The 17,472-nt window shown below is 43.8% G+C and overlaps 1 protein-coding gene across 1 annotated transcript in view; it reads right to left on the bottom strand.

Annotated features, from left to right (window-relative positions):
• Ahrr (aryl hydrocarbon receptor repressor) overlaps nucleotides 1-4,315 on the bottom strand; it is an 86,832-nt gene extending 82,517 nt beyond the window's left edge. Inside the window, exon 1 of the mRNA XM_052742785.1 lies at nucleotides 4,251-4,315. Coding sequence (XP_052598745.1) covers nucleotides 4,251-4,315 — 65 coding nt within the window. The remainder of the gene's footprint in view (nucleotides 1-4,250) is intronic.
• Between the last annotated feature and the right edge of the window lie 13,157 nt (nucleotides 4,316-17,472).

Below are 17,472 nucleotides of genomic sequence, written 5' to 3'. Positions count from 1 at the left end.
CCTGGATAAAGGTGGGTCTTGACTGATGACATGCATGCTGCATGTCAGATCTATGTTGCAGCTGGAGAACACAGAGCTTAATGGACAGCAAAGGACCGAGATAATACCCTTGTATAGAACACACTTCATATACTCAGACTATGTGGCAGGGAAGGTGCAGTCTATGCCATAGACTCTGAGGTGTGCAAGTATGTATACAACATGAGTACATATAGAAAGAGAAAAAATATACACAGCAAGGACATCTCAGGAAGCATTCACAGACAATGCTAAAATCAGATGCTTCCTGAGAGAGGACAAGGTGTGGAGACAGTCCCTGAGTTGTAGCATGAATCTTAGAGAGTCTTATTAATAAAATCAAACCCGAGGCCAGTTATTGGGGTGAATGCTGGAAGGTCAGAGAATCAGAATAAGCCACAGCTATCTCACCTCGCCGGATCTTCAGCTGGTCTTGTTTCCTCAGACTGGAGGCCTCTGAGTCCTCATCCAGAATGGGTCTCAGCTGAACTGTGCTGCTAGAAGCCTGAAAGCTTAACCAGGCCAAATGCTTAACCAGCCAAATGCCTCTAGTTTCTGGTCCTCACGCCTCATATATCTTTCTGCTTTCTACCACCACTCCCTGGGATTAAAGGCTGGCTTTTTGGGATTAAAGGCATGTGTCACCATGCTTGGCTATTTCCAATGTGGCCTTGAACTCACAGAGATCCAGAGGGATTTCTATCTCTGGAATGCTAGGATTAAAGGCGTGAGTGCCACCATTTTCTAGCCTCTGTATCTAGTGGCTGTCTGTTCTCTGATCCCAGATAAATTTATTAGGGTGCACAATATTTTGGGGAACACAATACCACCACATTTCCTCTCTTTTTGTCTAAAATTAAAAAAGCTTGTAACTAATACAAGAAAAACTATCTAATAAGTATATACAAAATATACAGTCAAAAATTACATTAATGATGTCTAGTCCATTAACATTTGACAGATTCAAATAAAAAATTCCATTATATATATATTAACAATGTCCAGTCCAGTAACATCTGATAAACTCAGACCAAAAAATTTTCATTACTTATCTTATTTAAAACAAGTAGTTCCTTTTTAAAAGTAGATTCCATAATCTCCCTTTTTATCTTATCATATCCATATTCTCTCTTTTTTCTTTTCATAATACATTCAGTAGTCTACCTTTTGTCATTTTTATATCTTCCCCTTTTTCTTCAGTGTAGATTCAGTGATCTACCTATTTATCCTATTATTTCTTTATCTTATTTCTCAGAGCAGATTCAATGATCTATCTCATATCTTATTCTCTTTTTCTTTTTGCTTTCTAGGGGCGAAGACATCTTTAGGGAATCCTGAAAAGAAAATTTTGGGGTTAATTGTCAAGTCCTGTATCATTTGTCCAGTCTCTGCACAAAAGGAAAGTTCAGGGCTTGTCATAAGTCCTTGCTCTAGTAGTCTGTCAGGCTGGATCATCTCAGCTAGTCATCTCAAAATTGTCCTGACCAGTTTGTAGTCCAAAGTCGATTTTTCCATGGTGTTAATCGGCTTAATGGCTTTATCATAGTCCATGTAGAATCATCTTTGTGGAGTCCCATCTTCTTTTTGAAGATTTTAAAGTTGCTGTTAGGCGTGGTCATGGTTCACTGCAAACTTTTTTTGTGTGTGCCTTCTCTGTGGTTTGGAGTAATCACAGTCTGATAAATGTCTGTCTCTCAGAACCATGAACATTCTTCCCTAGAACAGAAAATCTTCACAGCAATTTCTCCCCACCATTTGTCTTGCCAAACTTTTCCAAACTGACCTTTGCCGATGCTTTCTTGTAACACGATGGTCCTGGCAATTCTTCTCTGAACCAGCAGCAGTAAACCCTTTGTCCCAGGTAGCAACATCACCGCAGTCACCAACGTGATGAGAAGTAGCCAGCAACGTGGAGCAGCCGCCGCTGCCTCCATGGTCCCACCACTGTTTGTGGCTAGGTTTGGGCTGAAGCTTTTCCTTAGCAAGCCTCCAAGGCTGGCCTCAAATTCGGGATCCTCTGCCTCCTTCAGTAAATCCAACCAGCATGCACCACCACAACCGGCTGAGTGTAGCTCAGGCCTGAGCTGGGGCCCACAAGCACCTTTTTCATGAATTCATACCACGAACGTTGGGCGCCAGATGAAGCATGAATCTTAACTGTTCTTATTAATAAAATCAAACCCGAGGCCAGTTATTGGGGTCAATGCTGGTAGATCAGAGAGACAGAACAAGCCACAGCTAACCTCACCTGGCCAACTTCTCAGCTGGTCCTGTTTCCTCAGACTGGAAGCTTCTGTGTCTTCATCCAGAATGGGTCTCAGCTGAACTGCTGCTAGAAGCCTGAAAGCTTAACCAGGCCAAATGCTTAACCAGCCAAATGCCTCTAGTTTCTGGTCCTTACGCCTCATATATCTTTCTGCTTTCTACCACCACTCCCTGGGATTAAAGGCTGGCTTTTTGGGATTAAAGGCATGTGTCACCATGCTTGGCTATTTCCAATGTGGCCTTGAACTCACAGAGATCCAGAGGGATTTCTATCTCTGGAATGCTAGGATTAAAGGCGTGAGTGCCACCATTTTCTAGCCTCTGTATCTAGTGGCTGTCTGTTCTCTGACCCCAGATAAATTTATTAGGATACACAATATTTGGGGGAACACAATACCACCACACTGAGTTGTGAGCCAGGTAAGCTTTCTATCTTTTCAAAAGCATCTATAAATCAAAATGTTAGCTGGATACGGTGTGTTTGCCTTTAATCTTAGCAATCGGGAGATTGCTAAGGCAGATCTCTGTGAGTTCAAGGCCAGTCTGGTATATAGAGTGAATTCTGGGCCAGACATGGTGAGACTCTGTCTCAAAAACAAATGAAATAAAATAAAATGTAAGTATTTAATACCTCAACATGGCCTCACTTTTGCATTGGAATAAAAATATTATGAAGACAAGGAAACTCAGCCCAACTTCCTCTTCTATACTACCCACCAGATACCACTGTTTCAGCTGAGTGACAAAGTTGTTTTCTTTTCTTATTTATATGATAAATGTTATATAAACAAATCTAAATCTCTGTCATAGAAGAGCACATTTCTATTCCTGCTCTCATGGGCTTTATGTCTTCTCTTCAGTTCACTAAGCTTTTCCCCCAGCACTACTCCTTTTACCAAACACCTATATCCAAGCCTACCTCAAGCCCTACTGTTTGGTGGCTCCAATCTCCAAACAACCACTTACTCAGGGTAACCTCAGCTTCTTGTCAGTTCTTGGGTCCACAGGATCTTAAATTTACACAGGATCTTGTAGCCCTGGAGGTCAGCAGGGGTAGCTCTGTCACATACAAAGAGAGCACACCTAGAAAAAACTACTGATGGGTGCTCCATCCACATTCTTTCTCACATACAGCTGCATCATACACACAGCTATATCACATATCCAGAACACCTATCACTTCTCTCTCTGTCTCTGTCTTTGTCTCTGTCTGTCTCTCTGTCTCTGTCTGTCTCTCTGTCTCTGTCTCTCTCTCTCTCACACACATACACATTCACGCACGCATGCACGCACGCACAGCCACAGCCCCATCTGGTGATGCACATAGCAGATTCTTCTATACCAGGGGCCAGAGGCAGCCTGTGGGCCTTTTGTGGAAGCTGTTGCTCAGCTGATTTCCTGGAAAATGTTCTAAACCCTGGTTTTGCAGGAACCACCACACACCTCTCACTTTGACCACTCTGAGGGCTACAGATTAAGCCCAGGACAGGCAGAAAGACAACAGACAAGGATGTTTGTATCCCTGAGGGACATGGGTTTGAGCCCTGGGTCCCCTCATCTCTATACCTTCAGAGACCCTTAGTTGGAGAGAATGCACCCCAAAGAGCCTCTGTCATTTGGAGTGTGAGGACCAAATCCTGGGACACTTTGCACAGACAGAATTGCTGAAGAGAACAAAGGTTTCAAACATACTAGTGATATATCCCTCAACCAGATGAGACCTCCACCAATTCCAGCCAGTGCTTTGTGTCCAGGTCAGAAAAGTAAGCTTGCCTGCCAAAAAAAAAAAAAGCCAGTGACAGGTCACACTTGCATGAGACCTAAAGGCCAGCATGACCATGCCTACCAGGAAGGTTCTCCAAAGCCTACCTTACACTATGTTTGCCTATAAAATTCCCTCTCCTCAGGAAGGCACAGTATGTCCCTCATTCCCCATGGATATCAGGAAGGAGAGCATGATACTCTACCGCTTCTGAATGGGTTTCCTTCTCTTCCTACCAGCATATGTACACTCTCCTGATGGAATCATCATCTTTGGTCCTAAAAGAGAAAGGGAACATTGAGTCAATCACATGAAGAAACCCCATGCGATATCCCCACATGTGCCTACTATAGTGACCCCAAAGCAGGAAGGTCAGTCAAGGACCACTGGCCCTCATGCAGGTAGGCCTGCAGGTTGGAGTGCATACTATTACAGCACTAGGAAAACCAGGTGGCAGCCTGTGAGGTCCTCTCACAGTTTTACTCTGAGCAGAGTTGTTACATAGGTGGTGGAGCAGGGTGCATGTTACTGAGCCTCAAGAAGGTGCTGCTTTCAAATCCACACCACCTGTATCTGAGCAGTCCCTCCTGCACCCACAGGCCCACAGGGTTAACAGTCCCCCCCCCACTCTTGTGTATTATTTCTTCCTAATCCTATGTGCTGGACTTCCACTATGGTCACTCATGTTCAGCCACCTCCAGCCCAGCGAACAGTGTCCTGTGGTGCTAAACATATTCTTATGCCACCCACAGAAGTCACTGAAGCATTGCAGGACCTGCACTTCAAAGTTTGCAAATTCACATCCCCTCATCAAATATAAGTACCCTCTTTCATGTCATATAATCTTGATATTTCTAGTAGTGAGGACATCTGAGCCTTCACAAATTCCCTTAGACCCCTGTTGTATCTCCCCTGCCCCAGTAGCCTGATGGGTAGCCCTGATTTGACCTCATGTGTGTATTATCTGGAAAAGGTACCATTTCTATGCCTGGAAGTGACAGTGAAAATGTCAAAACTATATGATTGATCTCCTTTGAGAATTAAGAGAGGCAGACAGAGGAAAAAAATTCATAGAATGAATCTCCCATGCAAACACTAATCACACACCTGGAGTAGCATGCAAGGCATAAAACAAAAGAATGTCACTAGGGACAAAGAAAAACTAACAAAGTTGACAATCTTCTAAGAAAACGTGGTAATCCTAAATGTGCATGAACCCAACAACTAACACAATTAAGAAAATGGTTTATCACATGTACTGATAAGCTTCTCTCAGTGATCAATAGAACAACTAAATAGGACATCAGTATAGACACAGAATTCACAAATGATAGCTGACTGTAACTCAGGAGAGCTGAGCTACAAACATATCCTTCAGCACCACCAGAATACATGCTAGTCCTGTGCACATGGAACATATACCAAGACAGACTTTTCTTTAAGATTTATGTAATCCTTAATAAATCTAAAATGACAGATATCATACAAAGTGTGTTTTCTGATATAGTGGAATTAAACTAGAAAAACATCTGGAAAACTTCCAAATATTTGGAAAGCAAGGAACTCATAATTTTAAAAAATATTTGGAAATGAATGAAAATGAAAATACAAACATATTGAACTTTGTGAAACAGAGCAGAAAGTGCTTGTTAGAAAAAATAAAAAAGTATCAAATAAATAATCTAAGCTTTTAACTGAAGTAACTAGAACAGAAAATAAACCTAAATCAAGCAGGATAAAAACAAGGCAGAGAAGGTATGAAAGTTAAAACATAAAAATGAAGAAAAATTAATGAAACTAACAGTTGGTTCTTAAAAGATCAACAAAATTGGCAAATCTTTATCCAGAATGATTAGAAATATAAAAAGCATCAGACTATCAGAATGAGAAATGAGAGAGGACATTACCACAGATCCCACAGACATTGGGAAGGCTATAAGAGAATACTGCTGTGAACTGAACTGTGTCCCCCAAGATTCATCTGTTAAAGTTGCAACTCTCCACAGGGACATAGGGCATGAATGGAGGTGACTAAGGAAGTGAGGTCATTGGATGTGTCCTGTAGTTCCACAGAGTCGTGTTCTTCGTAAAAGGACAAAAGGCACTCGGGCTCTTTCTCTCAGCACTTTGTGAAGACACAAGGAAAACAAGGCTATCCACCAGCCAGGAATATACTCTCACCAGAATCTGAATTGAATAGCATCTTGTTTTTCAATGCCCATTTTCCAGAACTGTGAAAAATGGAGGTCTGCTCTTTAATCTGCAGTCTGTGACATTTTGCCAAGTACATTAGGGTAAATAATTTCCCTCATAAATTCAACAATTTAAATGAAATGGAGCAATTCCTTCAAGGGCACAAACTATTAAAACGCACTCAAGAAAAATAAATAACCTAGATAATTCTGTATCTCAATAAAGAAAACTCAAGCCCAAAAAGCTTCCCTGATACAGTCCACTAATTTAAAATATAAGTAAGACCAACTCCATTGCTTTTGGTAGAAAAACTAAACAGTGCTCATGTGTGAGTTCAGCCCTGCTCTGCTATCAAAGTAAAGACAATACAAAATAAGAAAATTATAAATTAGTATCCTTTGTGAACATAGATACAGAAACCCTCAATTAAATATTAGCACACAATCTAGCAATACAAAATACACCAGGCCTCAATGGAATTTATCCAAAGGATTCAGTGGGGCTTTTTATTCTTAAGAATTAATCACTGCAATTCATTATATTAATATTAATAAACTAAAGAAAAATATGATCATCTTAATACCTACAAAACATCATCTGACAAAGCCCAAATCCAATTATGATCACTAAAAAGCTCACCTAAAACTATGGGTAGAAGGGAATGAATGTAAGGAACTCTGTGAAGAACATCTCCAAAAAGCCTACAGCTAACATCCAACCTAATGGTGAAAGACCCACTCTTCCCCCACAACCAGGAACAAGCATATACGTTGTGTTTCTCAACTCCTATCATGCATCACATTGTAGATTAGCCAGAGAAATAAGGTAATAAAAATAAATAAAAGTCATAAAACTTGGAAAGGAAGAATTCAGACTTCATCTTGTCACAGGCAATGTGATGATACATATAGAAAATCTCTCTAAAAAGAAAAAAATAACTTTTGAAAAACCTCCTACAATCTGGGTTTGGTGGCACATGCCTTTAACCCCAGCACCCGGGAAGCAGAGGCAGGCAGATCTCTATGAGTTCAAGGTCAGCCTAGTCTGCATAGCAAGGTCTAGGCAAGCCAAAGTTATGTAGTGAGACTCTGTCTCAAAACAAACAAACAAAAACCTTCATACAATTAACTATTAAGTTAAGCAATGTCAAAGAGTAAAAGTACAATATACAAAAGTCAATCATACAACAATATCCTGGCAATAAACCAATGGAATTTAGTAATTTTTTAGAGCAATGATATTTAAATTAACACCTAAGTAAAAATTAAATAGATATTTCTAAGATCTTGATATGTGTAAGTGGGCTTCTAAAGAACAGGAAAGGTTAAAGGGATACTAGAAAAGAAGTTAATATAATGAAAACTACAAACTACAGATCCAAGAGCCTCAGTGAATCCCAAGCACAAAAAAATGTGAGGAAGAGTACACCGAAGTATCCAAATTGCTTCATTTCTAAATTGCTCACAATCAGTGACAAATAGAATAATTTTAAAATCCAAATACTACAGTATTTGACACAGCAAGACACAACAATAAAGGACAGCATCGGATTCCTCATTAGAGAGAACACAAGCAGAAAGATCCGGAAACAGCCAAGTTAAAGCATTTAAAGAAAAGATGCTAGAACTTAGAATTCTACATATGGTAAAAATGCCTTTCAAAAACTTTGTTTTAATTTTTGAAATGAGGTGCTAGAGAGGTGGATTAGTACTTAAGAAAGCTTGCTGATCTTTCAGAGGACCAGAGTTCAGTTCCCAGTACCCATGTCAGGAAGCTCATAACCACCTATAATCCCAGTTCCAAGGGATGCAATGTCTTCTTATGGCCTCTGTTGGCTGGTGCACACATGTGCATGCACGCGCGCGCGTGCGCACACACACACACACACACACACACACACACACACACACACACACTCACCTTTAAAACTAAAGAAATAAAACAATAGTTGATCATTTAAACAACAATAATGATGGTATATTGTAAGATTTATGAGATGTGTACACCAAAAGTCATCATGGAAGGAACTGTCCACAAGGTGGTATAGAAATACTGGGAACAGCCCTGGCTCTCCACCTGCTGTGTCTGGGCTCCAAGTCACCTTTGCCTGCTCTACATGAAGATATTGAGTCCTTGGAGTACTTCTTTTTAGAGTGAATATGATTTTATACCTGCTAGGAGAGAGCACCAGAGGGACCTTGGAAGACAAAGGGTCATTTTTTGTTTCTGGAACTAATTTTTCTCTTAGCTGTTGCTTAGCGCTACAGAGGCTAGAAAACTCAGCAACTTCCTCTGCCACCTGGAGGGTTGAATCATTTCTCCCAAAAGGCTTGAATTCCATCTCTGTGAAAGGAACCTCCTTAGGTATTATCCCGCTACACCAGGGTACTCTTCTGAGTACCCTTGGCACCTTTACAGTTGTTACAGTTACAGTTAATATTTAATATTAAAGTTAATCAAATTCAAGTTGAAAATTAAGTCAAAATAAGAAATGATCATACAAATATACATGTTCTAGAAACACACACAGAGCATGCAAAGGATTCACTTCTACATAACTGGGAGGAAAGTGGAGTCTAGATGGCTTGGTTGGCAGAATAAGGCTCAAATGAAGCCATGTCTGCCAATACTGATAATTAGCCACCTGTGCTGGTTCATAAGCAAAGTGGGTTCACTGTACAGTTCTTCCCACCTTTGTAAAAGGCTTAAACATTTCTTTAATAGGGTACAGAAGGAGCCACAGCAACAGCACAGTGGTTAGGAGTGCTTACTGCTCTTGCAGAAGACCCGAGTTTGGTTCCCAGAAACCACATCAGGTGAGTTCCAACTCCAGGGAATCTGATTTTAGAAAGATAGAGAAGCTAGCCTGGCCATGCACATCTGTAACCCCAGCACTGGAGATGCTAAGGTAGAAGGATACTGACCAAGGTCAGCCTCAGCTATATACCAAGGCCCCATGTAGAGCATAAATACATTAATAAGTGGATTTTTATGTTTCAAGAAGAGAGAACATGAGGCACAAGAATGGTTATACTGTGGTCAGCTGACTTTCAGCTCTAGTTCCAAACTTACCCAATGAGGAAGACACAGTCTCTTCAACAACTAGTATTGTGACAAATGAATATCCACATGCTAAAGCATGAGACTGACCCCTACCACACACTACTTGAAAAAAATCACTCAATATTCATTAAAGACCTAAATTTAATAGCTAAAGCTTCAACACTCTCAGAAACATAAGGATTATAACAAACAAAAATAATATAAGCCTTCATGTCCTTAAATGTGACAATATTCTTAGTTTTGGCATTAAAAGCACAAGTAAAAAACAAAAAAATAGAGGACAAATTGGATTTCACCAAAACAAAATTTTTGTCTCACAGTACACTAGCAAGAAAGTAAAAGGAGGTGCTAGAGAGATGATTCAGTGGTTAAGAGCATTTGTTGTTCTTGCAGAGGACCTGAGTTTGGTTTCCAATACCCACATGGTAGCTCACAACTATCAGTAGGCATGCATGTGGTGCTCATAAATAACTGTAGACAAAACACTCATCCACACAAAATACAAAATAAAACATTTTTTAATTTAAAAAGAAAGTAAAAGGACAATGCACAGAATGGCAGAAAACACTGGCAAGTTGTATCACATATAGGCCTAGAAACTACTACAACTTAACAACAGTAGGAGGGAGCAGGAAGCTGCAGGAGTGATGAGGTCAGAGGAAAATCTTCAGGCTGACTGGAAAGACACCTAAGGAAGTGAGGATGGGGGAGCAGGAGGGTTTGGATGGATAGGTAGATGGTGGTGAGCAGTGGCTATGAGCACAACAGATACCCCTGGGAAGGGATGAGGGTGTGAAAAGACATTCAGAAGGCCCACCTTCCCAGGAAGGTCTGTGAGATGCTGGCCTCAGCCTATGTCCAGCCACATGCCTAGTCAGTTGAATTCTCTAAGAAACCAGGTTGGGTAAGCAGTGGCTAGAGGCCAGCATGTAAAGCCATCTCACTGGGTCTGCAAAGGATTTTCAACTCAGACAGGAAACTTCCAAGCCACACCCAGGCCTGGCCCCAGAGAACAGGCCAGAGATGCTTCCTGAAACCCTCAGAGGGCTACACACACACACACTACCCACTGGACCACCCTCCAGGTCAAATAAAGCAAAGGAAGGGGATTACTCTTACATCCTAGAACAACCGAAGCCCCAGCACCACAAGCTTGACCAACCTCATGGCCAAATGAGTCTCAGGGCAGGAAGAGAACTAGAAAGTTTGGATAGGGGACAACCAATGACATGTAGGAGCCCAGAGGCCACAGCAGAAGGCCACTGTGAACCATCTTTACTCTCCTACCTCATACAGCAGGAACTGCAACAAGGCCTACAATCTGTGAGTGTCATGAGCCTGTCTAGCCTCATAAACAGCCACTTTTTGGTGATCACTGTAGCCTAAGATACGTTCCTAGATGTCTCCACTAAAATGTGAGCAACAGTCCTAAAATGCAGGTTATTGCAAAGAGCATCAAGAGTTGATAAATCCTGCTCTATGCTCCTACAGCAAGAGGAGCAAGAAACAACTTGCTGGCATCTACAAGTCTTTCCAAACAACTGCTTTGAGTTTTGTCTTGTACCTTGGTCTCTGCCCATGTCCCCAGCACAGTGTTAGCTTCACTGCAGCTGACTGCTCTATTTTACCAAATGCTGTGTACCCTTCTCTATAGGATCAGACCAACTTCACACAAATGTTCCTTGTGGCCAACTACATCTCCTCCCCATACTTAAGAAGCAGGTAGGGGACATCTCTTCAATGAAGACTGGTTGGAGAGACCCTCCACAGTGGACTCTTGGTGACCCAGAACAGGGTCTTTTTGGTAGCCTGAGCTGAGCCATGGGGCCATGGGCAGCAGACATGTGAGTGTTCTTCATAGGAAAGCTCTATTCTGACAGCAGGGCCTGCCCTCTGTCAGGCCTGTGGACCTTCTACTCACTGAGACATGAGTTGACCAAATTTCTCAGGCAAAAGTAACAGCTGTTCATTTTATATAACAGATAAGTGGAAAGTAGAAATAAAAAACAGTTCCCTGTGTGCATGGTAGCAATATTTCAGTCTTCTTTCTAGTCTTGTACTCATGATAACCTTGATACCATGTTCAGCTACTGGGAAAGCAGGGTGGAAAGGACATACTTGTTTTGAACACAAACACTGCCCATCCTGCTAAGACGCAGGCAAATTGTCTATTCCCATACCTTCTTCAATAAGATGGTTGGCAACAGACACCTCATGGGGCTACTTCATTAAACTGAACACGGAGCCCAGTCTGGAATAATCAGCACCTGACCATAACAAAGACAGCCACTGCATACTGCAGCAGGGTCTCATAACCAAGGCAGGCCAGCTCCCGTGATGGGCAAAAGTGAACCAGGCTCTGAGGCCTAGAGTGTCTCCTACTATGGGTCTGACCAGACTAGAAAAAGTCCAATTACACTGTCCAGTACCCTAAGCTATGGGGTATAATCCCCAAGACGCACACACAAGCTTCTCCTGGAGCAGAGCCTTTAAGTTTAGCTGGATACAGTCCTGAGAAGCCAAGCTACACCTCCCACGCCGGACAAGGGGTAGGCACAGCTAGAAAGATCCCATGAACCCAAACCCTGGAACCAGCCGCAAAACAGAGCTTTTGTAGAGAGACCCATGTGCCAGAACTGTGCAGAGCCTGGACCTCCTCCCCGAGACTCCCTGAAGTGCGGAGGGATGGGGGGCTATAGTCATCTCCAATGGGATTAACAGCAGCAACACAGGGGCTGAGGACTTCAGGGTTTGTGTCATTCAGATTTCCAACAATACCAAGGCTCCCGTCCCTTTCTTTAAAAAGCCACACTCTGGAATTTTCTGCCACTCAAGATTGGAGGGGACAAATATTTCTGGAGCCACTAACTGGTGAATTCCTGGAATGGTGGAATTCCCTCCAGAGTGAGTCCCAGGTTACTGCCCTCTGATCTCCATGAAGGGGCTGGCGGTGCCACTTCCTCTGGCTGTGCCTGTGGTGCCCCAGTCCTGGGGATGGATGAGGTGGACTGTGGGGCGCCCCTTGCCAGCATCTGCAAAAAACTTCTAAAAGATATTAGGTCCAGGGCAAAGAACTCCCTAACGCGGGACAGGTATATGCTCATTTGCATTGCAAGAGTGAAGGGGGTTGGGGACAGGATACCCGAGTTGGGGAAATTGAGGTCCTCAAACTGTGGGACCTGACTGGCTTCCCTCAAAGATTCGGGTGTCAAACGAGACGCCCCTGGAGTGTCCACTACTTTCAGCATTTCTGGGCCCTCCAGACGCAAGAATGAGTGGAAGAAGGGGCCCCGGACCAAGCAGGACAGTCTCAGAGTGGGTACTGCAGAGGCAAAGACCAAAGATCCCTTGGAGCCCAGGAGCACTTACCCGGGACAGGCGGGGCGCGGAAGATCAGGCGCGCCCGCTGAGGGAGCCGCAGAGGCCAGGAGCTGTCAGCTCTCTCATCTCAGGGACCTGGCCTCAAGACTAGAGAAGGAAAGCCCCACCCCGGCACGCGAGCCGCCCTGCCCCGCCCGGAGCGGCAGGAGCAAGGGAAAAGCGGCAGGGGGCGCACGCACATTTTCATTCTTGCCTGCCCTTTGAGTATCTGGAGTCCCCAGGTCTGAGTGCCTGGATAGGATAGCACCGTGTGCCCTTCGAGTCCCCGCGATCCTCCGAGGTCTTCGTGCCCACATGTTGTCTTACTCTGGGCCTCTCGAATTCCCAGAGCAAGCCTCCAGTTTGTGCACCAAATCCCACCTGGGCCTGAGGCGGTCCAGGTGGTCTCCCCCGTTTTGTAGAGTTGTGGGTTGGGACTCCTTGGCCCCCAGGGCCAGAGGGTGAGATCAGAATAGGTAATCTGGATTTAGGGTGACCCTCCTCACGTGCTCGATGGAGTTGTTTGGAGAATCAAAAAGATTAAAGATACAGTATTTTTATACTTTGCAAAGAATAAAATAGTAGTTTGTTACTTTCTGACACAGAATTTACCTAATGAGATAGATGTATTAGGCACTTTGTGGTCTTTTGGGCGACATTCTCATCTGAAGCTTTTCAGGACACCACATGATGGATAGGTTCATCCCTAAACCGACCTGTTCTACTGTCCCACCAGGCCTAGGTATCAGGACTCCTGCTAATAAGCACAAGATACCTTTCATGGAGTCCCTGGAGTTCTCCACGTGGGCAGTGTGCCCTTCATGTTACAGTCCTCATCTCTGCCTTCCACCTAGGCAGCCAGTCCTGTTTTGACTCTGCCCATGTTTTCAGCTCCTCGGACACACCTTAATGTCACTGTCCATTGGCTAAGATTCCCTGGTTACCCTTGCTTGCTCCCGACTCTGCACTGGCTGTTTGGACAGAAGGCATTCCCTTCCCTAGAGAGAATCTTGTGAGACACAAGGGACAGAGATGAAAAGTACCTTGATTTTTCCATGCACAGCTCTGAAACTGAACAGCTGACACCTTCTAGTTTGTGAGTTCCACCAGTAAATCTGGGGACATGGGGGTAGGGTGTATTCTGTTCTCTATTCTATAAACATCTCTGCCTGACAGACAAAATAGGCTCAGGAATAGTGACTGGGTAACAATTTATATTGAGTATATTTATTTAATATATTTATATTTATATTGAGGTATTTATATAGAGTTTGGGCATCAAACAATGTGCAGCTACACTACCATGTTTTTTAATCATTAATTATATCTTGATCTGTTTTTGTAATGTAAACTATGCATAGAAAAATTTGGTTTGCACTGGGCGGTGGTGGCGCACGCCTTTAATCCCAGCACTCGGGAGGCAGAGCCAGGCAGATCTTGGTAAGTTTGAGGCCAGCCTGGTCTACAGAGCGAGATCCAGGAAAGGCGCAAAGCTACACAGAGAAACCCTGTCTCGAAAAATCAAAAAAAAAAAAAAATTTTGGTTTGCTAGAACTGAGGTTACTGTAAACTTGCTTTTCTTCTTTGAAATTTTCAAGACGTTTGTGATTCTTGTATAGCTTTGTTAACAGGCATGCAGTGTGTTTGGTAATCTGGAGAAAACAAAACTGTAAGTATAATGAAGTGGTGGTGGCATCTGAGAAGCAGAGGAGAGAGGTTCTGCTGTGCACAGCCTGGTGATGGGGGAACTGGCATCCATAGGTACCCTAAGAATTTGGGCTTTGCTGTCCCTTTCAGGACCTTTAGAACTTTCTAGAAAGAGCTTCACTCCTCCTTAAGGGAAGGTAACCTCTATATTGCAAGACAAATACAAGTCCCACCACACTTACCTTGTCCCCTCAGAATCAACAGGAAGGGGACTCTTCACTATTGATTCCTGGACTGGCATGGTAGTTGAGAATTGTTCTATCCAGGTACAGCAGAACCCTTGGTCCTTGATACCTTCAGAGGTATAGGTCGTCAATCTCAGATGTTCCTCATATTGTTCTCACAGTCTCAAGTCCTGTAAAGATGACCCTTCAAAAGAAAGTACCACCTTTAAAGTCAAGGGCACAGAAGACAGAGCACCCCATATTAGGAGCCTTGTTGGACTCTTAGGGTATTCCACATCAAGGTGACTCTGGTCTCCTCAGCAGTGTTTCCTGGACATAGGAACTAGTCTACATTTGCAACTTCCATTCATATGGCTGTCCAAGGTCCCTGTATCCTGGAAGATATGACCACCCGCCCCTTACCACAATGGTCAAAATTCAAATGGACCATTCCCCAACCACAGCATCTTCTTTCCGCCTTGCAAAAAAGACACTATCGGGAGCCTTCTGCTCCAGAACTCTTCCATGTCCTCTCTCCAGTCAGGACCCCTAACTGGAATCAGAGATGCCAGGCACTGAGCTGCCCCCATTCAGATTTTTGCCTATTGGGTTCCATTCCATTTTATCCAACCACTTCCTGTCCTCTGACTCTGTATGTGGGGGGTTGAGTATGGCTGAGGGCTTGGGAATATAAAGAACCCCAGGTACCACAGCCAGCTCTAGGAACTCTGCTCTGGGTGTGGCAGTTCCAGAGAGTTGCTGCCACACCACCCAGAGGATGATGGCCACTGGAAGGTACCCAAGGCCAAATCTAGCTCTTAGACCTGACAGAGGCATTTGGAAGTGCAGAAGAGCAAAACTGCTTTTTCTATGTCTGAGCTTTGGTGGTAGTTGACTTCAACTGCCTCTGGCCTCTCTCATTCATACCCTTCTAAACTGGGCAGACAGGACTGTGCTTTACTCTCTGTGATGGTTTGAATGAAAATGGCCCCCATAGAGTGGCCAAACAATGACTGGTCCAGCCTGGGACCCATGTCACAAGAATGAGCCCACCCCAACACTGCCTGGAGTGCCAGGACCCAGAGGCTGGATGGCCCAGAGAACTGGGATAGAATGAAACACAACTGGCCAAAAAAAAAGTCAACATAATGATGCCTAATGATATTCTGCTATACTCATAGATTGGTGACTATCCCCATTGTCATCAGAGAGCCTTCATCCAGTAATTGATGGAAAAGATATAGAGACCCACAGTCAAACATTAGGCTGAGCTAGGAGAATCCTGCTGAAGAGAGGGAGGAAGGACTGTAGGAGACAGAAGGGTCAAGGACATCACAAGAAAACCCACAGAAACAACTAACCTGGGCTCCTAGGAGCTCACAGAGTCTAAGCTGACAATCAGGGAGGCTGCATGGGACTGACCTAGGCCCTCTACATATATGTGACAGTTGTGTAGCTTGGTCTACTTGTGGTACTCCTAACAGTGGGAGCAGGGCCTGTCCCTAATGCTTTGGCTGGCTTTTGGGAACCCTATACTGAGTCGCCTTGCCCTGCCTTAATACAAGGGGAGGTGCTTAGTCCTACCGCAACTTGGTATGCCATGCCTTGTTGATACTCATGGGAAGCCTGCCCCTTTCTGAACAGAAACAGAGAGGAGTAGATGGAGATAGAGGGAAGGAGAAGGAGAGGGAATGGGAGGAGAGGAGGGGGAGGGAACCTGTGGTCAGGATGTAAAATAAATAAATTAATATAATTTAAAAAGAAAAGGAAATGGCCCCATAGACTCCTATATTTGAATGCTTAGTCCACAGTTGGCAGAGCTTTTTGGGCAGGATTAGGATGTGTGGCTTTGTCAGAGGTGTGTCACTTGGGGTGGGCGTTGAGATTTCAAAAACCCATACCATTACCAAATCGCTTTCTCTCGCTGCCTACACCTTCTGCAAGATGTAAACTCTCCGCTTCTGTTCCAGTGCTATGCCTGCCTGCTGCCATGCTTTCTGCCATGATGATCATGGACTCACCTTTTGAAAACTGTAGGCAAGCCCCCAATTAAATGCTTTCATTTATAAGTCATCTTGGTCATGGTGTCTCTTCACAGCCATAGAAAAGTAATAAGACCTCTGATGCCAGGTCAGGACCCTGCACAGTCATAGGCTGCTCTCTTCACAGCAGTCACTTAGTATCAAGCTTCTCTCTTATGACTGTCTTCTTCAACCTTTTTTTTCCTAATTCCCCACAAGGAGGTCCTAAGAATCCATCCTAGGGTGGGAAAGTCTAAATTGTAGTGGAGTAGCAGACTCCTGGAGATGTCAGAAATGTGGAACATTTACTAAAGAAAGCTATAGATGAGTGGGTCACATGTGCCACAGGCAAACAGATCTGGAAGTGCAGGGCTATCCAAAGCTACTAGAGCACAAATAATGCCAAAAAGAGCTCCAGATGCTGAACATGGAGCTGCAGGACTCAGCATTTGCACTGCTGTATTTTAGTATGGATGTTCCAACTGCTAGAGGCATAATGTCAGCTTCCTGAAGCTTCTGGTTGGAGAATCAGACATCTATCAAATTCTCTTGCGGTTTTCCCAGCACACTCATTAGCACAAGCTGTATTCAAATTGGAAAGAAGAAGCCAAGTAATTCGGCACTGGCCCTCAACCAGCACACCGTCAGGCTGTGAGAATGTTGTAACAGGAAGCCTCACTCCTAGCTCCTTCTAGGTTGGCAGGGAAGCCTAGTTTGTTTGGGTTGTCTGAGGATGTGGAGCCACAAAAGAGAACTAGGGCAGAGGCATCCTGGGTACTGAGCCCACAACAGGTAGCACAAATCCCACATTCATTACCCTGGAGGCCCCATCCTCCAGGATGTACCCCCACATTCCCTTATCCTGAAACTACACTGTACCTGCTCACATGTATAGGGGCAGGGAAGTCCTTACCTGGCT

Source organism: Peromyscus californicus, unplaced genomic scaffold (assembly GCF_007827085.1).
Source record: "Peromyscus californicus insignis strain IS unplaced genomic scaffold, ASM782708v3 Scaffold_18__1_contigs__length_77618521, whole genome shotgun sequence".
Classification (NCBI taxonomy): domain Eukaryota; kingdom Metazoa; phylum Chordata; class Mammalia; order Rodentia; family Cricetidae; genus Peromyscus; species Peromyscus californicus.
Note: the sequence above shows the minus strand (reverse complement) of the source record. Positions and strands in the feature narration are given on the sequence as shown.